The sequence below is a fragment of the Pelobates fuscus genome, chromosome 3 (genome assembly GCF_036172605.1).
Source record: "Pelobates fuscus isolate aPelFus1 chromosome 3, aPelFus1.pri, whole genome shotgun sequence".
In the NCBI taxonomy this organism is placed as follows: domain Eukaryota; kingdom Metazoa; phylum Chordata; class Amphibia; order Anura; family Pelobatidae; genus Pelobates; species Pelobates fuscus.
The window spans coordinates 368,552,410-368,575,212 of NC_086319.1; the positions used below are offsets into that span (position 1 = coordinate 368,552,410).

Consider the following 22,803-nt stretch of genomic DNA (forward strand, 5'->3'; position numbering starts at 1 on the left):
TGACTAGAACAAGCTAGAACCACGACAGGGCAATGAGCTAATGAAAGAAGCTCTGTTAAATACCCTGTTCAGAGCAGTAACCACGCCCCCAAGACGTCCTGATTGGTCCTGCAGCCATTGACTGACAGGTTGTTCCGGGGGAGTGTCCTGATGACTACTTCCTGCCTAGATGCTGTAAAAGGCAGTCACTCCCTCGCGGCCGGCCTAGCATGACCGGATAGACCGCGGGGAAGGGAGCCATCAGACCGTCTGGATGGAGGAACAGCTAAGTCTCTACCTCTTTCGGAGGTAGAGACCACAGGTACCCTGACAGTACCCCCCCTCTCAGATACGCCCACCGGGCGGAATGAACCGGGACGAGATGGGAAGCGAGAGTGATATGCCCTGCGGAGACGGGGAGCATGAACATCCTCCTGAGGTACCCAACTCCTCTCCTCAGGACCATATCCCTTCCAATCAACCAGATATTGTACTCTCCCCCGGGAGATTCGAGAATCAATAATAGAGTTAACCTCATACTCCTCCTGACCCTCCACCTGAACGGGGCGAGGAGGGGCTATTGTGGAGGAAAATCTGTTACATATGAGTGGTTTCAGCAATGAAACGTGAAACGAGTTCGGGATGCGTAAGGTATTAGGAAGAGCTAAACGATACGCAACTGGATTGATACGGGTCAGCACCCTGTAGGGTCCAATATAACGAGGAGCGAACTTCATGGAGGGCACTTTTAAACGGATGTTCCTCGTGCTCAGCCATACCCTATCACCTGGAACAAAGACCGGAGCCGCCCTTCTACGTTTATCAGCGTGTTTCTTGACCAACATAGAGTTGTGCACAAGGATTTGTCGAGTTTGATCCCACAACTTCCTCAAATTGGCAACATGAACATCAACCGACGGCACCCCCTGGGAAGGGGAATCCGAAGGAAGAATAGACGGATGAAAACCATAATTCATGAAGAAGGGGCTTGAATGAGTAGAATCGCAAACGAGATTGTTGTGTGCAAACTCCGCCCAAGGAATCAAACCGACCCAATCATCCTGGTGTTCAGAAACAAAGCATCGTAAATATTGTTCAATTTTCTGGTTGGTACGTTCAGCAGCTCCGTTAGACTGAGGATGATAGGCAGAAGAAAAGTTTAATTTAATACCAAGTTGAGAGCAGAAGGACCTCCAAAAGCGGGAAACAAATTGGGAGCCTCTGTCCGATACAATTTGAGAGGGTATCCCATGTAGGCGAAAAATCTCCTTAGCGAATATCTCTGCCAATTCGGGAGAAGACGGGAGTTTAGGCAGGGGAATGAAGTGTGCCATCTTAGTAAACCTGTCAACCACGGTGAGGATAACAGTCTGTCTTTTAGAGATAGGTAGATCGACAATAAAGTCCATGGCCAAACAGGACCATGGTTTTTCTGGAACCTCCAAGGGTTGCAGGAATCCACATGGAAGCGTATGGGGTTGTTTGGTTTTAGTACAAACTTCACATGCAGCGATGAACTCCTCAATGTCCCTCCGTAAAGCAGGCCACCAGAAGTCCTTAGAGATCAACGCGTAAGTTTTGCGGATACCAGGATGTCCCGCCATCTTGCTATTATGTAAACACTGTAAAAGTTCCAGTTGAAGAGCAGGAGGAACGAAATGACGGCCCGCAGGAGTCTGTTTAGGTGCTAGATGTTGCAACTTAATGATCTCGGCCAGTAATGGAGAATGAATCCTGAGATTCGTATTAGCAATGATATTGCATTTCGGAACTATAGAAGAAAGAACTGGTTCAGGTACAGTAGAAGGTTCATATTGGCGAGATAATGCATCGGCTTTAGAGTTTTTAGAACCAGGTCTGTAAGTCAGTACATAATTGAAGTGAGTCAGGAATAAGGACCAACGAGCTTGTCTAGAGGATAAGCGCTTAGCCTCCCCAATATAGGACAAGTTTTTGTGGTCCGTCAAAATCGTAATCGGGTGTAGGGTCCCCTCCAACAAATGTCTCCACTCCTTTAAGGCTTTAATGACTGCTAACAGTTCCCTTTCTCCGATGTCATATCTGCTCTCAGGCCCAGAAAATTTCTTAGAGAAGAAACCACAAGGGTGTAACGGTTTATCCACCCCTAACCTTTGAGACAGAACAGCCCCAACTGCTGTCTCAGAGGCATCGACCTCGAGCAAGAAAGGCAGAGTCGTATCAGGATGGACTAGAATGGGAGCCGAGGCAAAAAGTTCCTTGAGAGTCTTGAAAGCACCCAGAGCTTCCTTAGACCAGAACTTAGTATCAGCCCCTTGTTTGGTCATATTGGTAATAGGCGCAATGATAGAGGAGTATCCTTTAATGAAGCGCCTATAGTAGTTGGAAAAACCAATAAACCTTTGGATAGCCTTGAGTCCTTTGGGCAAGGGCCAGTCTAAAATAGATTGAAGTTTTACAGGATCCATTTTAAAACCCTCCCCAGAAATCACGTATCCAAGAAAGTCTACCTGAGACTGATCAAAACTGCACTTCTCCAATTTGCAATATAGACCATGTTGCAGCAGCTTGTGTAATACCTTTCTGACCTGTCTATGGTGAGTCTCAATCTCCTTAGAGTGTATTAGTATGTCGTCCAGGTAAACAATAACACAATCATGCTGAAACTCCCTAAGTACCTCATTAATCAAATCTTGAAATACTGCAGGAGCATTGCATAGTCCAAATGGCATAACAGTGTATTCGTAATGGCCATACCGGGTATTGAATGCCGTCATCCACTCGTGACCTTGCTGGATTCTCACCAAATTGTAAGCCCCTCTGAGATCTAACTTGGTGAAGATTTTGGAGCCCTTAAGACGATCAAATAACTCGGTAATCAGTGGGATAGGATAGGCATTTCTGACAGTTATTTTATTCAAGCCTCGGTAATCGATACAAGGTCTCAGCGTGCCATCCTTCTTCTTAATGAAAAAGAACCCAGCCCCGGCCGGAGAAGAAGACCTCCTGATGAATCCCTTTTCTAAATTCTCCCGAATATACTCCTCTAGAACCGAGTTTTCCTGAACAGACAAAGGATATACATGGCCCCTCGGAGGCATAGTGCCGGGTAGAAGCTTAATCTTACAGTCAAATGACCTGTGTGGAGGCAAAGAATCGGCATTCTTCTTGTCAAACACTGCCCTTAAGTCTAGGTAAAGGTCTGGTATTTGTCTTTCTGTGGACTGAGTAGGATTCTCCGGTATGTTAATATTAGCTAATGGAGAAACCTTGCACAAACACCGATCCTGGCAGCCCTGGCCCCACGAGAGTATCTCTCCTAACTCCCAATCGATAATAGGGTTATGTTTTTTCAACCATGGGTACCCCAGAACTATGGGAACGGAAGGAGACGAAATGAGCAGAAGAGATAAATTCTCCACGTGCAGGATACCAACATTTAAATTAATGGGTATGGTCTCACGAAAGATAACAGGGTCTAGTAGTGGTCTACCATCTATGGCCTCAACGGCCAAAGGTGTCTCCCTTTGCTGGGATGGGAAATTGTTCTTACTAGCAAAGGCTTGGTCGATAAAATTCTCAGCAGCACCGGAATCTATCAATGCCATAGCCCTTACTACTTCCTTCCCCCAAGTTAAGGAAACTGGTAGCAGAAGCCTGTGATCTTTATAATCAGGAGTAGAGGACAAAATAGAAACACCCAAGGCCTGTCCTCTAGAGAGACTTAGGTGCGAGCGTTTCCCGGGCGGTTAGAACAGTTCGAGAGTAAATGACCCTTGGCTCCACAATACATACACAAACCCTCTCTTCTCCTGTGCTGTCTTTCCTCCTCAGAGAGGCGGGTATACCCTATCTGCATAGGTTCAGTAAGCAAAGATATCGTGGAGTCAGGACTTGGAACAGCGGGAGCTAACCTAAAAGAAGGTCTCTGGTTCCCCTCTCGAGTGTTCTGTCTCTCTCTTAGACGTTCATCTATACGAGAGATGAACGAAATTAAATCCTCTAAATTCTCAGGGAGTTCTCTGGTAGCAACCTCATCAAGGATTACATCAGATAGGCCATTCAAAAATACATCCATATACGCCTGCTCATTCCACTTGATTTCTGCCGCCAGAGACCTGAACTCTAGTGCATAATCCACCAGTGTTCGGTTCTCCTGTCTCAGGCGCAACAGTAATCTGGCTGCATTAACCTTTCTACCTGGAGGGTCAAATGTTCTTCTAAAAGCAGCTACAAATGCGTTATAGTTATAAACTAATGGATTATCGTTCTCCCATAGTGGGTTGGCCCATCTCAGAGCTTTCTCAATGAGTAGGGTGATAATAAATCCTACTTTTGCCCTATCTGTAGGATAAGAGCGAGGTTGCAATTCAAAGTGGATACTAATTTGGTTTAAAAAACCACGACACTTCTCAGGAGCCCCACCATAGCGTACTGGGGGGGTAATGTGAGAAGAAGCACCCACTGTGGCTACCTCTAGACCTGAACCGACAGGAGAAACAGGGGTATTACGTATCTCCTCTGGTGGTTTATTGGCACAAGCTAATAGAGCCTGTAGCGCAAGCGCCATCTGATCCATTCTGTGATCCATGGCCTCAAACCTAGGATCAGGAGCAGCCAGCTGACTGTTTGTACTTGCAGGATCCATTGGCCCTGTCGTAATGTCAGGATCGGGACAGGGATCCAACACGCAGAGTACAAACAGTAGCCAGATACGTATACCGGACCTTAGAATGGCCGGACTAACGTAAGTAGTACAGTATAGAATGGTCAAAGACAAGCCGAGGTCGAGGGTAACAGAAGACAGGTAAGCGAGAGACAAGCCGAATCAAGGGTAACAGAGATAAGCAGAGTAAGGTAAACAAGCCGGGTCAAAACCAAAAGGGATAATAGAATACACAAGCACTGAGTGACTAGAACAAGCTAGAACCACGACAGGGCAATGAGCTAATGAAAGAAGCTCTGTTAAATACCCTGTTCAGAGCAGTAACCACGCCCCCAAGACGTCCTGATTGGTCCTGCAGCCATTGACTGACAGGTTGTTCCGGGGGAGTGTCCTGATGACTACTTCCTGCCTAGATGCTGTAAAAGGCAGTCACTCCCTCGCGGCCGGCCTAGCATGACCGGATAGACCGCGGGGAAGGGAGCCATCAGACCGTCTGGATGGAGGAACAGCTAAGTCTCTACCTCTTTCGGAGGTAGAGACCACAGGTACCCTGACAATTAGTTATACCTGGGGATTAATGACCTTTCTTTCTGTCTAGCCTTTCTTGGTTCTCTGGAAAGATCAGAGTGAACTGCACATCTTTGAACTTCAACACAAATGTGTTCCACCACCACAGGGACAAATAATATTATATTGCTACTGCATTGTTTTTTTTTTTTTTTTACTCTGCATGTATACTGCAAACATTCCATTCTTGTTTTATCTTTTGCATAAAAGTTTAAAAGTTCTAATAATAGAATGGTAAAAAAAATTCAAATCTGTGTTGGCTAGTGATGTTGTGCCTGCATATAAGTGTACGGAGCTATGATAGAATATGCTGACTACAAATAGTTTGATAACTGTTTTGTGATTGCCTTTCCTTTCATGTCTTAGCAAGCACTGTTTAGTTATCAGAGAGTTACAGTAGGGCAGTTTTTACCATGCACAACATTTATAGCGAATACAAGAAACAGAAATGTAATGTCTGGTAACTATATAAAACGCATGTAATATGCTATGAATCTGCAGTGGTGGTTCTAATTAGGGAGCCGACACTGGTGATATGCAAAGACACCATGAAAGAACACTAAAAAGATAGGCGTAGTATGACAAAGTATTTCTGGTTAGAATTCTAGGTTAGGTGGTACAGTTCTAGCCCCAGGCTCTTGCCCTGCATCCAACTTTGTTTCCATTTAGCCTAGCACGCACAAAACACCTGTCTAACAATCCTCCTTTTCACATTATGGCCTACCTACCACCCTGTCGTGAGTTCATACCACATGATGTTAGAAATATGTCACAAAGCTTACTGATTGCTATGTTTAGTGTCCCTATATATTGTAGGGACAGTCCCTATTTTGGAGCCCACATTCCTCTGTTATATCCTATTGTCCCTCTTTTTTAGGAGCTTAGTATTGTTGGTGCGTCTGTGTATATAACAGAGTTCCACATCATTAATATGCACAGTAATGTGTCTTTAAACTACAATAAATGTGTTTAGACATCAGTCTGTAAAGAGGATACATTTAGTTGCATACATTTTTACCAGTAAGTCACTTAACTCTTCTCAGAACAGCCTCGCCCATGGCCACCCCTCCATTAAAACCCCTAAAATTAAAGTCTCTTTGTCCATTTGAAATGTCGGAAGGTATGTATTAAGTGGTGTACAAACTTTCATATATTATGAAAAGAAATAGACATCATGTTACTCAATTAACTTTGTACAATTACATTTTCACCAATCTTCTACTTAATCATAGGGTGGTTTGGGCATTGTAATACTAGGGTACCTACCCAAATACTTGAACTTATTAAAGGGACCTCGGCACTGTAATCAGGTAAGTGGAAGAGTTTTTAATTCGGGGTGGCCACAGAGATGGAAGAACTCTTGATAGTAGCAATATAGTGTTCCTTTAAGATGCTCTCTGATCAACCTCTGTACTGAGCAGAGTGGGGAATCAATGGGAAGCTTTGGGCACTAGCATCAGCTGACACTCTCAATGACTGGTGCTTATTGCGAGTAACTGTATATACTGTGCTCATAAATGTATAAAGTTATATAAATAGCAACAGCTTTATGAAACTAGTAACACAATGGCATTTTAAGTTTAACATTTTTCTGTTACTCTCTTCTCAGAGATCTGCCTGTTGACACGAGGTCGCCGCACAGCAAGTGTGAGGGCCGACACATACTGCCGACTGTACTCTCTGAGCGTCGATCATTTCAACGAGGTGCTGGAGGAATACCCCATGATGAGGCGTGCCTTTGAGAGTGTTGCACTAGATAGACTGGATAGAATCGGCAAGTATATTTTGTAAACATTTTTAAATCTAAATTCCCTCGCTCCTTATAAGTGTATTTTGGTGTGCCAATTTTATGGTAACAGTTTAAAAACTCGAAAAAAATTTACGAACCAAAATTTGACAGTTTGTTATAGTATTAATAAACAAGGTTATATGTAAATGTATATATAAAATGTTATGACAGATCTTCTGTGACTATGGAATGAAACACCCTGGTGGATTGGAGAGATCTTTCCAACTTTTTGTTTTGTTTGTTTGTTTTTATTTTATGCTGCCCGAATATTCACAAACCATTAGAATGTCTCTAATGTGTCTCCATACTAGCCTTTTACCCACCACATAGAAAACTCAAGAGTTATTCGATAAGGACCAAATGTGATCCAGTATGTCAAAATTCTGTTAAAATTACCACTTTTCAACTGTAATTACAATTCTCATATTTACTTAAAAGGTTATGGTGCCATTAATTAAACAATGTTAGAATCATTTGATTTTTTACTTGATGTCTGACACGCACCAATCTCAGCCTATTCTGTAAGGTCTGAGAGCCAGAAGCTCCAATGGCTGTGGGCTGTGGGGTGACCACCTCCAGGTTCCCCTTCTAGTTAATATTGTCCAGTATTATTATCTTATTCTCATATTAATGTTTAGTACATTCGCCAGCCCTTGGCATGTCAGATGGAGGTTAAAGGAGGACTTTATCATCCCAATAGTTAGTTAGGTCCATAATGAAATAATCCTGATTTTCAGGTTCTGCATGCCCTCGGATGCACCAAATTATTTTTTCCTATTTGGACTCTGAGCATTTCAACTTTAGTGAATAATCCTGTATATGTTTATCTGAGCATTTTATTTTTCCCCTATAAAATATGCGTTGTGATGAGCAGACACACACTGCCAAATGAAATGCCAAAAAAATGAAGTTGGATTTTTATTTTGCCAACTTATTGTTTACCTTTATGTAGAATTAACAGGTTCATATTATGATATATATTGCAATCACCATAGCCATAATTTTGATTCAACAATAGATATTTTCAAAAACTGCTCTTCATTACATTTTGCAGGTAAAAAGAACTCTATTCTCCTGCATAAAGTGCAGCATGACCTCCGCTCTGGGGTACTAAACTACCAGGAAAACGAGATCATACAGCAGATTGTGCAACATGACCGTGAGATGGCGCAAGGACCTCGTTGCACCCAAACAGAAGAGGACACTTCAGCAACACCACCAACTCCAGTTATCTGGACACCGCTTGTACAGGCACCTCTACAGGCTGCAGCTGCCACCACATCAGTGGCCATTCCTCTTACCCAGCAGCGACTACCTGCTACTATATTTCGACCTCCACCATCTGCTCTAGGTGCCACAGCACGTGGATTTCGTCACCTTCAAAGAGCCCAAATTTCCACACACCCACCAGGTGCAGAACTGACACTGCTGCAGCAGTCTTCTTTTCATGTGCACCAGCTAGCAGGCTTTTCTGCGGTGGGTTGTGTAAGTCCAAGACCCCCACTTTCTATGCCAGGTGTGGAAAGAAGGGCATCACAGCAGCCAGGCCCTTCCTGCACTCCACCAACTGCATTTGAGTCTACAAAGTGGCCACCAAGAGCAGACACCACTCTTACTTCCTTTAAACAAGGACTATCACAATCATACCAGCAACTCCCTTCTCCCTCTCCTGGACAATGTCAGGGTGTCAATACACAGCTACCAGGTCCCACTATACCTGGAGGTTCAGAGCCCCTATGGGTGTTACCCCCTCCAGGACAGAAATCAGACTCTGTTGGGAGCTCTCCCTCCACTCTTAGTCCTGGCCTTGTCCGGACCATTCAGGTTTGCGGTTCTTCGCGATCTCTTCTCCTTCCACAAACTGCTGCAATTTCCCCTCATCCAAGCAGCTGTGTTTCCCTTCCCCTTAACAGGCTCAGGCAAGATGGACGGCCCATCTCTGTGTCACAGCCCTCCTTACCCCAGCCAGCACCAGGTTCCCCTCATTTTCCACAGCAATTCACACCCGACTTCACCTTGCTCCCTAGGGTTGGCAGCTCAGAATTATCACGCCATGTGACTTTACCACGAAAAGGGTCCTCAGAATTAGGTTTTGGTGTAAGGGGCGCTAGTGGAGAAGATCTACCTGTGTACTCTAAACTCCCTTCTAATCTATGACCATGATCATTGCTAAAGATCTGCAGAATAACAATGCCATGTCCCAGCCACATACCTGCGCAAACTTATTGTATTAACGCACCCTGGAAATCTAAAGAGTGCTCTAATGTTCCAGTGAGGAAAATCAGGAGGAATGTGAGCACATATTTTGTAGTAAAATTGGACTATAAATAAATACAGACAATTATTTTAAACCAACAAAGCAAGTTTATACATGCTGAAAAGCGTACACAAAGTGTGACATTGCATTGGTTCCTGAATTCAGTCCCCAGTTCCCTCCCTACAGGAGCTGGATCACAAGATTGCCTTATATCTACAGGGAAAGGTGCACCATTGAGTTAGGTGAACCAGTAAGGGAGATAGATGGTACTTGAATACATGTCAAGTGCAATCAGCTACTGCCCCAGCAAATCGGCAGAGTAAATTCACTATATGATAAACAGATTTAACTGTTGTTCAGTCGTAATTTGGGAAACATGCTACACGCCTTTAACTATAATTAAGGGAAATTATGCAAATTTATCTGAGAAAAAGAAAATCCTCATTTGGTCACTATTCTTTTTTCCAGTATTATCCTTTTGAAGACAGGTTGACTTGCCAAAATCATTATGAAATGTAGGTCAGCTTGCCAAGTGAAATAATACTTAAAGCAGCTCTATCACTTTCCTGGTTTTTACGTTTAAACTAATCATTTTTTTTGTTCCTCTATTTATCCTTGTTTTTATTTATTTGAAATCCACCTTTGTTTTTTTAGTTATGTACAAGAATTAGTAGCAAATACTTTGTTTCTTACAGGGAGTGTGATTTTTGGCATTTTTTTGCAACGGGAGGAGCTTAGCTAATTTACCCACAATCCATTAGTCCAAGTAATCACACAGAATAGCAACGAGTACTCGGAGAACGAGTACTGAGATCCGACACATGGAAGAAAAGATAAGAAGTATAAATAAAGTCAAGAGGCTCAGGGGGACGAGGGGGAAGTATAATCATTAACATACAAAAGGACTCAGTGACACTTTAAATGTTAGCTTCCTTAAAGGAACACTATAGTGCCAGGAAAACATACTCCTTGGGTCCCCCTCACCCTCTGGGTCCCCCTCCCGCTGGGCTCTAGGGGGAGGAAAGGGTTAATCCATAACCTTTGTTCCAGCGCTGGACTCTCCTCCTCCTTTCCCGTCATCGGCTGAATGCACATGCGCGGCACGAGCCGCGCCCGCATTCAGCCAGTCTCATAGGAAAGCATTTTCAATTTTCAATGCTTTCCTATGGATGCTGGCGTCTTCTCACTGTGAAAATCACAGTGAGAAGCGCGGAAGCGCCTCTAGCAGCTGTCAATGAGACAGCCACTAGAGGCTGGATTTGTAAACATAGCAGTTTCTCTGAAACTGCTATGTTTACAGCAGAAAGGGTTAATCCTAGATGAACCTGGCACCCAGACCACCTCATTAGGCTGAAGTGGTCTGGGTGCCTATAGTGGTCCTTTAAGATCTTTAAAAAAAAGTAGTGTCAATTCAGAGTATCTTCTCATTAGCACAGGTGGATCCATCTCTGTCTGTGACAAAATATCCAGAAAACATTCACTTTGGGGGTTCTAAAGAGACTGATCAATAACCAGTGGCTAAAACTATGTTGCATATAGAAGACAGAGTGAATTTAGGGTATACATCAAACACAAGAGGTACAGACAACCTAGTAGACAAGATAGAGTTCAGAGTTCCATAGTATCTAGGGAACACTATGCATAGGATGAGGAAGAGGCACAACATATGTCTGCACAGTCTTAATATAGAAAAAAAGATTAAACCTGAGCTGCAGAGGCTCCCACCGTAGTCCCAACAGTGTAGTCCGCAAACAGATAAAGAAATTGAGTTCTGCGCATTCAGTTAGTTTGTCCTGAGATTAGCATTGAAAAAGGGCTCGTGACCAAAACGTTTGTCTGTATTGTGTCCTCAAGTAAACTGTACTAGCACCTGGCTGTGCACAAACTACCTGGATGCACAGAACTCCATTTCTTTCTCTGTATGTAGGGAACAGATAGAATAATATGTTGTACATGGCCTATCACATTCCTTTTGAATGTGATGTGCTGAATCCCAGTCCTCAAATTCCATACCGCTAGTCTAGAGCAAGTCTTAAAAGAAAGATTCCCATCTTCCATTAATTAATGTATTAATTCCGGGTGCATGTATGAGCTCTAATTTCCAAATTTGTTAAATATTTTCAATTTATATATTTGTTATGGTTCACCTGTTCCTTTTTTTTATTCCTAACTCTTGTCAAAGCTCGGAGTCTGGAAAGGAAATAATTCTCCTTAAAAACTCCTTCCAAAATAACAATTCGATAAACCCACGAACCAGTGCTTTAAAAGAAATAGAGCCTTTTGCACGTTCAAAATACAGTTTTTCTTCACAAAAAAAGGAAACATTTTCCTTTGGGATTTAAGGCATTTTCATATATATATATATTTTTTACTATGTGCAGTACTCGAGCAGTGAGTGCAGTATGGATGTGACAACTGCCAAAACCATTTCATCATGACCAAAGCAGTATTTTCCACAGCAATACTGGAGTTTTTATTTGTAAATTGAATATTTTTGTATTTACTGTTTCTGGGCTAGTGACAGGACTCATCATTAGAATTATTCACAAAAGGTTAGTGAAGCAGCATTTTAATTCACACCACTAAAAAGACAATTGTTCTACTGAAATAACTTTTGGGATTTTCAATCTTTCTCTAAATTACTTTTTGATTGACAATGCATGGAATCCTTAGTGTTAGGCATTCATTATCAATAATATAAACTTGTAAAACTTTCACTGGCTTGGCCTAAATTATGAAAGTCAGTCTTAAAATCACCAAAGTCTGATGTACAGTGAGCTGACCCACATGGTGTATTGACTTGGCTGTAGTTGTTTTTATGAAAGCCAGAGAATTGCTGTAGGAAGATTCTTTGCTCTCACCTGTCCGTCCGTTCTCGGCATACGTCATGCTATGTTGTATCCAAGAATTGATCGTCCGGTAATGGGAGGGAATATTTTTTTAGGTATTTTTCAAAATCAATAAACTTGCCAGCAGTTTGTATATCCTTTCATTTAAAAATAATGTATATGTACCATTACAGGTGCACTCGTAGCTCAGAGCCTGAAACTTTTTAAAGAGCCATATTACAATAAGTAATTAAGCAATGTACTATTGTCCATGACAGGTCCACGAGGACTGGACTTGGGAACCACAGGGATGTTTATTACCCGTTGCAAACTCTGTGCCAACATTTTTAAATATACAATAAAAAAAAAACAAATACACCGTTTTATTAACTGCTGCTGTTCCTGAATGGCTGTTTAACTACTGTTCTTTAATAATCTTTGCATAAGACCACTTTAAAGACCAGCTTTGCAGATCTTTTAGCAATGAATTCATAGACACGTTGTAGGAGTTGTGTTTTTGACTCAAGTTAGCGGTCACTAAAGAACAGAAGTGAAGTGTCTCTTACTAACAGAATAGGAGTAGCCTGTCATTTTGCAATAAGGCACCTGCTTTCTCTGCACACGTTTGACCAATATTCTGCATCACTCGCATATTAATCGTTGCAGTGCCAGCGCCATGCTTGTGGGTAGTGTCCAGCAGACTCAGGAAAGATATACTCATTTTCCTCTGCAGGGAACCAGAATTGAGATGCACAGAGTGATTGGGCCGATATATTTCTCCTGTACCTGTCACTTGAGTTTGAAAGCACATGATGAGTTATTAGGATATTTCATCCATTGGCACCAAGTGTGTATAGTTAGATAGATGGACATCTGGGCAAGTTCATTGGGGGCTTGCCTGAATAAGCAATATTATGTAACATTTATTGTATTTGTGCCTTCACTTCCCCAATGGAGTTAACTGAAAAAAATAAAAAAATAAAACGTGAGACCCTTGGGGGGGACCCATATTGTCCGCTATGAAGAGGGATCTGACATGGGCTATGTCTCATGCTCACTCCCAAATATGCGCTTTCCACATTGCAATAAGGCACTGCCTCAGCATGAGCTGTGCAATGCGGACACTCAAATTAGAGAGTGCCTTATTGTTGCTCAATTAATTGGTCAGCGGTGTGACACCTCGCTACAATTTTGCTGTTTTAACTTCGTGCACTGGCATATGTATTTCACCACAATCAGTACTCCCGTAGCAAGGAGCAGGACTGCAGGAATAAGATTTGTCACGACATGCCCCCTTTTTTGCCATACAGGTCAGATACGCCATACGTGAAAGCCTTTTTCGTCCAGGAATATTGTAACGATATGAAAATTTCAGGTGTACGAGGAAGCTGTCAGATGAGATTAACCAAATCCATACACCGAGTCATGTTACTGCTTAGAAAAAACAAGAAGATCCACTGATAAACTGTGGTACATATGTCCGAAGAACGAGTATGTTTAAATAAATAATGAATATTGCAGAATGCTGGGAATTTATAAGCAGACTCAAGCAAGTTTTATAACCTGTTTAGTCTTAACACGGGAGTAACAAGCAATGGATAAAAGGAACAGCTCTGCTATTTGTGAAGCCTGGAAATAAGGAATCAGTCAATACCACAGTAAGGATAAAGAAATCAGGCAGAGGCTGAAGCTCCTATGAAATATGTTTTATGCTGGAAGAACATTTTTTGTATTAATAGAAAGTGGCTATTGTGTGCATATTGAAGCTTTATTGAATAATAAGAGCACCTAATTAAGTACTTCACCTTTTGCTGGCCAGCGAATCGCAGGTCCCTCTGGCAGCGAAGAGGTTAAACTTTGGAATAGTGTTTCAAGCCAGTAACGTCAGACAGCAGATAGTGCTTTACGCAGAATAAGAGAGAGAGAAAACCTGGGCCATCACTTCTCATGTACTTTGCCAACGGCCTCTTTATTGTAAAGAGGGTTTTTTTTGTTTTGTTTATTGTTTTTTTTTTTGTAATAAAATCGCAAAAGAATAAAAATTAATATATATCTATACACAATTTATTGGTTTCAATAAATTTTCAAATATAAAACAAGTGTGGACAATGTTTGATGATACAGAGAAATAGAGTGGTTTTTGGGAATGTTTTTAGCAATGTTTTATTGATGTCTCTGGGAAGTTTCAAATGAGTAAATTGGGCTTTTTTTTTGTAAGAACTCAATTAATTGTCAGAAAAATAAGATCATAGAGTGTGGTCACTGCAGGGCCAAAAAAAAATACCTGCTAGGGTTCAGTCGGGAGAAACATGAAGCAAACAAAGTATATATAACACAATGCGTGACTTAGTTAAAGGGGCCACTTGTGAATCCCACGTTTAAAGGGACACCATGGTCACCAGAAAAACTACAGCTTAAAGTAGCGGTTCTGGTGATTAGAACATGTCCCTGCAGGCTTTTCAGGGAAAAGGCTGTGTTTAAATTACTGCCTAGGAACAACTCTACATATCGTCTGACTGACTTCCACGAGAGGTGCTTCCAATTAGCTATACTTAAAGGACCACTCTAGGCACCCAGACCACTTCAGCTTAATGAAGTGGTCTGGGTGCCAGGTCCAGCTAGGGTTAACTAATTGTTTTATAAACATAGCAGTTTCAGAGAAACTGCTATGTTTATTAATGGGTTAATCCAGCCTCCAAAACCTCTAGTGGCTGTCTCATTGACAGCCGCTAGAGGCACTTGCGTGATTCTCACGGTGAAAATCACAGTGAGAGCACGCAAGCGTCCATAGGAAAGCATTGTAAATGCTTTCCTATGCGACCGGCTGAATGCGCGCGCAGCTCTTGCCGCGCGTGCGCATTCAGCCGACGGGGCGGAACGGAGGAGGATCGGAGGCAGAGATCTCCCCGCCCAGCGCTGGAAAAAGGTACGTTTTACCCCTTTTCCCCTTTCCAGAGCCGGGCGGGAGGGGGTCCCTGAGGGTGGGGGCACCCTCAGGGCACTATAGTGCCAGGAAAACGAGTATGCTTTCCTGCCACTAGAGTGGTCCTTTAACAGAGGATATATTATACAATGGCACAACAAGTTAATCTTACCAAATAAAGCTCATTATTGCCCAATCGTGTCAAATAGATCGGTCCAAGGGTTTCTTGTATCATAGCCAAACAAATCTAAGTAATGGCTATGACTATGAAAAAAAACTACGAACAAGAAAGGAAACAATGGTATGAAAAACCAAAGGTAGAACCTAGAGCAGGAGTTGGCAACCTTCGGCACTCCAGGTGTTGTGGACTACAACTCCCATAATGCTGGCAAATAATCCAGGATCTCACAGAAGCTCAATTTGGTCAAAAAGGCTAATATGGCAACAAGTGCTGTCAATAGGGTTTTTAATAGAATTGCAGCAGTTTAACTTGGCTATACAAACTGTAACAGCTACTATTAATAGTATAGCCCTTCAGCTGATAATATAGAAGATAATTTATTAAAATAATCAAACCATGGGGCTGAGCTGAGTACTTAGTAGAGTGGATATACATTGTTTAAATCGGAAAAATATTGCCAAAGCAGTAAACAAAAGGAGACAAATGTGTTTTTATTTACCGTAATTTTGCTGGCCTGGGGCACAATGGCAGCATCACCACCAGTTGGGCAGCCATGCCTCTCAGGTGCCAGGACAATGATTTTAATTGGTTAATAGCCAAGTAGAGCCAGAAGGGAGGAACACAACATAAAATGCTATTAAAGGAACAGCTGGATGGCTCCCTCCTGCCATCCCATGAGACCAGGAACAATATTTGGAGTATGAGACATTGCCAACCCCCATGCTGTGTGAATATAGAATTATCATAATCCAAAAAAGTCGTTTTATTAACTAAATGAAACATGAACCCATTAGTTTTGCCCAAGCTGGCGGTATACTGGGTCATATAGAGAAAGAGAGGCTAAACTCAGTAAGGCGAGAATAAACTATATTTTATTTATTAGAGAAACAAAAAGAAAACTGCCTGTAACCTGAGGACAGGAAAAAGATTTGGGAAGCTATGAAGGAGGGGACTTTTTATCTCCTTAAAGGGACACTAAAGTCACCAGAACAACTACAGCTTATTGAATTTGTTCTGGTGAGTAGAATCACTCTCTTCAGGCTTTTTGTAGTAAACACTGTCTTTTCAGAGAACTCCACTGACCACTCCTCAGATGGCTGCTAGAGGTGCTTCCTGGGGCAGTGCTGCCCACTGTGTAACATTCAGTGTCTCCACCCTCTGCATGCAGACACTGAACTGTCCTCATAGAAATGCATTGATTCAATGCATCTCTATGAGGAGATGTGGACTGGTCATGGCTGTGCTGTGCTTGTGCTGGCTCTGCCCCTGATCTGCCTCCTTGACAAGCTCAGCCAATCTATTGTGAAAGCAGTGTCATTGGCTCATAAAACCACTTCTGATGATGTGAACCAAGGAGGTAGATCGGGGCAGAGCCAGCAGCAACAAACTGGAATAAAGGTAAGATTCTGATAGATTTAGAGGGGTAAGGTGGGAACGGGGGGAGGGGGGGGGGGGTTAGATGGTGGTTTTAACACTATAGGGTCAGGAATACATGTTTGTGTTACTGATACCATAGTGTTCCTTTAAGAAATTGTTTCATGAGATGCATGGCTAATACATCAGTGATGCAGTCATGGTTTTAAGGGAAAATTCAACCTACATTTCAGCTCTACATAAAAGATTGGTCAGAGGTGGTGGTGGTTTGTGTGTCTCACTCTCTATTATCTTAGATCTCTGGATACTGGAGATGTACTAATCAGACCATCGAAGGTTCGCAAGGTCGAAGTGATGGTCAAGCAGTTTGTGAGCTGACCCACCTCATCGGAGAAATATAGCTCTAAAGATTACGGATTAGCACTTAGCCTATAATTGCCACCAAAATTCGGATGGATATATTTGAAGGGTAATTTCCACATTATCAGTGCAGCTGCAGTGTTAAGTCCCGAGGAAGATAAAAAATGGTTTGACAGAAAACCTTGTGGAAAGGGCACAGAACCCAAAGCCAACAGATAACCGTCGAGGAAGCATTGGAGAAGACGTGCAACACGTCCAGCTGCTTTTTTTTTTTTTTTTTTTTTACAGGTTCTCCCCAGCCAAAAACTGATGAGGGTCAGCCGAGTACAAGTTATGCAGTGTTTACCTGGCTTTAGAACCTAATTGGAACACATGAACGAACACCGCTGAAGCCCCTGCCTATTAAAGCACGTTATTCTATTTATTATTGGTTTTTCTCTCTAGTTGTGGAAGCAGCACTTTGCCTTTGGACTTGCCCTTGACTCAACAGCACTTCCCAGTGGCTGGTGCCATTTGGACTCCAGACACTAAACCCTAACAGCCAGCTTGAATGAAATGATGCACATTGACTATTGAGCCTCGTAGGCTCCAGTATAGTACGGTAATGGAGATCTTTTACAGTCTCAATGAAAGAAACTTTTTTTCTGGTAGGTAAAGGTAGGCATTAGTTCAGATGGGAATGTAGGGAATGTATTTTATTTTCTGCATTGCTCAGCAACACAAAACAAAATCCACATAGGTTTAAAGGGGAAGGAATATCTCAATGCATTCATTAAGGTATTTTACATTGAATCTTAGCCATTTTAAGGGTATCACATTTGGGAAAAAGCTCAGCTTATGAGTAAGTGTCATAGATTAAAAAAAAATAAAGTGTGAGACTTATGCGTTACTTCTATTGCCGGTCACCCATCAATAAGAAGAGGAAACAGAATATTTATAATTCAAAGGAAACATGAAATAACTCAAATATCACTTAAGCTTTGTGAAAGTGGTTGTGGACTGACTTTATTACTATTGTATAATTAAAAAAAAAATACAAAGCAAACACTGGGGCTGCTCTAAAATGAAAAGATACCACAATCCACAAATTTGTCAGAATATGTGCTAATAAGAGCATTAATTGCTATCCCTGCCCATGCCCTTTCCTTCCTTTGAAGTTCACACTGTCCGCCTATTTAAACCCTGGCACACCAACCTGTCCCGATACCTCCAAAAATGTTCCAGAACTGCTGAATGCTGCTGGAGAAAGTCTCACTCTTCGCCTGACTTCCTCCACTATAAATTTGTGCTGTGCTCCTATAGTGTGGCTCTTTCCTCTTCAAAAGAAAACTGCTTCAAAATTTCCATAACCACACACCAGTGATGTATTTAGTATCTGTGCTGCCCTAGGCATGGGCATGACGGCACTCAGACACCCCCTAATTTACATTTGCCCCACCTCTTCCTGTTAAACGACTAACACACACTTTGACTGACATACACACATACACTGATTTGACACAATCACTGACTCACTGACATACATACAATCACTGATATACACACACAATGACACAGACACACACACTGACAGGCATACACAATCACATACATTCACTCAGACACACATGCGCCCTCACAGACGCAATCACTCAGAAACAAACACATATTCACTGACAGACACAGACACACACTCTCACTCACTGACAGCCACACAGACAGACATACACAAACAATTACTCAGATACACACTGACAGACATCCATACACAATCACTCAGATACACACTGACAGCCAGACACAATCACTAAGACATACACACACTGACAGCCCCCCCCCCTTCCCCTTCCCGCCCTCCCCAAACATAAACCGATTACTTTTTCTTTTTTAGTTTAAATCCACCCAGCCTCCCTACCTATGGGAGTGCTGGGTGGATTATTTTCTTTTACCTGGGGTCCCTTCTGACAGGAAGGGAGGAAGGCGGGCGGCTAACTAAGGATCCAAGCTCCCTCGCCAGCGCCGCCTGCCTGCCTGGATTGTGAGTTAGCCGCTAGGCTAACAAGGTATTTGCCTGGGCATTTGGGGGTGGCGTTTTTTGCCGCCCCCTGGAAAGTGCCGCCCAAGGCAAATGCCTTGTTTGCCTCGCGGCAAATACGTCCCTGCCACACACTTCTGCGAGCCCAAACAACTGTTTTATGCTTTTAACTCTCTTTTTTGCCCTGTTGTGTCTCCTCATTCTACCAACTTGACCGCCACAAACTTTGCAACTGACTTCTCTGAGAAGATTTCTACAATCAGGGAAGAGATCTCTCATCTCTATTCATCCCCTACCAACTTTTCTCCCAACCACACTCCCTCAGCTGCTCATTTGTCTCCAAGATCCTTGAGAGAATTGGGACTTCTTAGAATCCAACACTCTGCTTGATCCGCTTCAATCTGATTCTGCGCTTGTCAGTTTGTTGAAACAGCTGTGACCAAAGTATACAATTATCTTATCACTGAAAAATCCCGTGGCCACTACAATAATTCTCCTCAACCTTTCTGCTGCTTTTGACACTATTGATCATCAACAACTTCTTCTCATCCTCCGTATTCTCGGTCTACGAGATACCGCTCTCTTCTGGTGCTCTTCCTACCTCTCCAAACGCGCTTTCAGTGTTTCTTTCTCTGGCTCTGCCTCTTCTCCCCAATTTCTATCTGTTGGTGTGCTACAATGGTCTGTCCTTGGTCCCCTATTGTTCTCAATCGACACTGCCTCCCTTGGTAAACTCATCAGCTCCTTCGGCTTCCAGTATTATTTCTATGCGGATGACATGCAAATGTATCCGTCCGCTGCTGATTTCTCACCACCTCTCGTGTCTCTGATTGCCTCTCCAAAACAGAACTTCTGGTCTTCCCTCCCTCAAGCGTTGCTACTCCCTTGTCTGTTTCTCTCCAAGTCAATGGCGTTACCATCCGCTCTACCTCACAGGCTCGCTACCTAGGTGTTCTCTTTGACCGATCTCTCATTCACTCCTCATGTCCACTCAATCGCCAATTCCTGCCATTTTTTATCTCAAAAACATAGTGCGCATCCAACCCTATTTATGCCTGATACAGCTATGGTGCTCATCCATGCCGCTGTCCTCTCTCGCCTTGACTACTGTAATCCGCTACTCAGTGTTCTTACTATGATAGATAGAAATTAATATGAGTAAAATGTCTATTTACTATGTGCCCCTGTGCCCATTCACTACTCAAAATGGCCGCCAGGGCACCTCCTCCCATCGACCAAGAAACCTCATGTAACAAGATGGCGTCTCCTTCCAGAGCTGCACCCAGGATGATGATGACCTCACACCCTGTAGGAAGTCCATCAAGATAAAACACTTAAGCAATTACCAATAAAATGTGCATTCCATATATTGTACACTCCTTCATTATTTTGCCTTTATAAGGGGCTTTCCGCCCCCAAGTAAACACTTGAAGCATTCATTTAACCGAATTCTGTTGTCAGTGTGATTTCTTCAGCGTGCACGCATTTTCACTTTAAAATCTGGACAGGGGCAGATACTCAAGCAAACACTTGGTTTGGTCTAAAACATTACGTGTTCCTAACTTGTCCAGTTACAGTGTATAATTAATGTAGCGGCGAGGCTCATCTTCCTGTCCGCCCGCACCTCCCCCTCTGTCAGTCCCTACATTGGCTTCCCATAAGATATAAGACTCAATTTAAGATCCGGATACTTTCTTACAAGTCTCTACATAATGCTGCTCCGACTTACTTATTCTCACTAATACACAAATATGTCCCATCTAGGCCCCTACGCTCTGCCGGAGACCTACATCTAACCTCTGTTCGTACTTCTACCTCTGATGCTCACCTTAAAGACATCTCTAGGGCTGCACTGTTCCTATGAAGCATCTTTCCCATCTCTGTTAAACTTTCTCCCAATCTCGGTTCCTTCCAAAAATCTTCTTTAGGAAAGCATATCAATTAAACTGTGAACAGCTTTCTCTCCCCGCACCCGTCATCAAAACAAAACACTAAGCCCTCACTGAATACTATCTTACCAACGTATTTTTCTGCCCTACCCTTACCTGTTGTGTCACATTACCCCACTCCCTCTAGCTTGTAAGCTCATTGAGCAGGGCCCTCAACCCCTCTGTTGCTGTGTGTCCAACCCGTCTGGTTACAAATATGTGTGTTAGTCCACTTCTTGCACAGTGCTGCAGAATTTGTTGTTTTATAAATAATAATAACCCCTTTAATTTGTAATCCTTAATATGAAGACAATCGATAAGCTATCCAAATTTCAGTCAAGTTTGAGCTAAAGTAGGCCTGTCACCCTCCCCCTCCCCCCCTCCATCCTGAGAATTTATGCCCCTATTTATACATGACAAAAACTTACTGACCTTAGCAACTGCAGATTGACATTGCATATTGCTGTCTAATTTGTGGTCTATAACAATTCCCAAATCCTTCTCTGGGTGTGGTTACCCTTAATTCACTACCATTTAGGTTGTAAGTTGCTTGTGCATTCTTGACCCCTAAGTGCATAACTTTGCATTTAATCTGCCATTTTAGTGCCCAGTCCCCCATTCTATCAAAATCCCTCTGCAGCAAAGCAATCAATACTTTACAAAGTTTTGTGTCATCTGTAGTGATGTTGCGAACATAAAATTTTCCGTTCGCGAACAGCGAACGCGAACTTCCGCAAATGTTCGCGAACGGGCGAACCGCCATAGACTTCAATGGGCAGGTGAATTTTAAAACCCACAGGGAATCTTTCTGGCCACAATAGTGATGGAAAAGTTGTTTCAAGGGGACTAACACCTGGACTGTGGCATGCCGGAGGGGGATCAATGGCAAAACTCCCATGGAAAATTACATAGTTGATGCAGAGTCTGGTTTTAATCCATAAAGGGCATAAATCACCTAACATTCCTAAATTGTTTGGAATAACGTGCTTTAAAACATCAGGTATGATGTTGTATCGATCAGGTAGTGTAAGGGTTACGCCTGCTTCACAGTGACAGACCAAACTCCCCGTTTAACGCACCGCAAACAGTCCATTTGCACAACCACAAACTCCCCATTTGCACAAGGTTGGATACCAAGCTAGCCATGTCCCGTTCCTTGTCCTCACTGATGTCATTGAAGGTCTCTCTTCCTCCACCCAGGAAGCGGGAGATGGAAAAAGATGCTTGGTCGGTCCTCCTACTTCAAATTTGGGGCACTGAGCGTGCAATCTAATGTGCCACCAGATAAGAATAGTACTACTTAACACACTACTCCTATCAGTTTAATCCCTGTTACATCCCCTATCAGAGGACGTGTATATAAGGCATCAATTTTAGGAAGCAGTAGATGGAAAAAGATGCTTGGTCGGTCCTCCTACTTCAAATTTGGGGCACTGAGCGTGCAATCTAATGTGCCACCAGATAGGAGTGGTGTGTTAAGTAGTCCCCCTTATCAGGCCTTTTTTAGTCGAATGTATCGCCCACCTTTATCTTAATAAAGGTGAGGTAATCTAGACTTTTTTGACCTAGGCGACTTCTCTTCTCAGTGACAATACCTCCTGCTGCACTGAAGGTCCTTTCTGACAGGACACTTGAAGCGGGACAGGCCAGAAGTTCTATCGCAAATTGGGATAGCTCAGGCCACAGGTCAAGCCTGCACACCCAGTAGTCAAGGGGTTCATCGCTCCTCAGAGTGTCGATATCTGCAGTTAAGGTGAGGTAGTCTGCTACCGATCGGTCGAGTCGTTCTTTGAGGGTGGACCCCAAAGGGCTGTGGCGATGCGTAAGACTTAAAAAGCTCCGCATGTCCTCCATCAACAACACGTCTGTAAAGCGTCCTGTCCTTGCCGGCGTGGTCGTGGGAGGAGGAGGATTACTTTCACCTCTTCCCCTGTTAGATTCACGTTGTGCTGTGACAT

General features: G+C 42.9%; 1 protein-coding gene across 1 annotated transcript in view; it reads left to right on the plus strand.

Annotated features, from left to right (window-relative positions):
• HCN4 (hyperpolarization activated cyclic nucleotide gated potassium channel 4) overlaps window positions 1–9,974 on the plus strand; it is a 103,657-nt gene extending 93,683 nt beyond the window's left edge. Inside the window, exons 7-8 of the mRNA XM_063445899.1 lie at window positions 6,801–6,965; window positions 8,035–9,974. Of these exons, the coding sequence (XP_063301969.1) occupies window positions 6,801–6,965; window positions 8,035–9,137 (1,268 nt within the window). The 3' untranslated portion in view covers window positions 9,138–9,974. The remainder of the gene's footprint in view (window positions 1–6,800; window positions 6,966–8,034) is intronic.
• The last annotated feature ends 12,829 nt before the right edge of the window (window positions 9,975–22,803 follow it).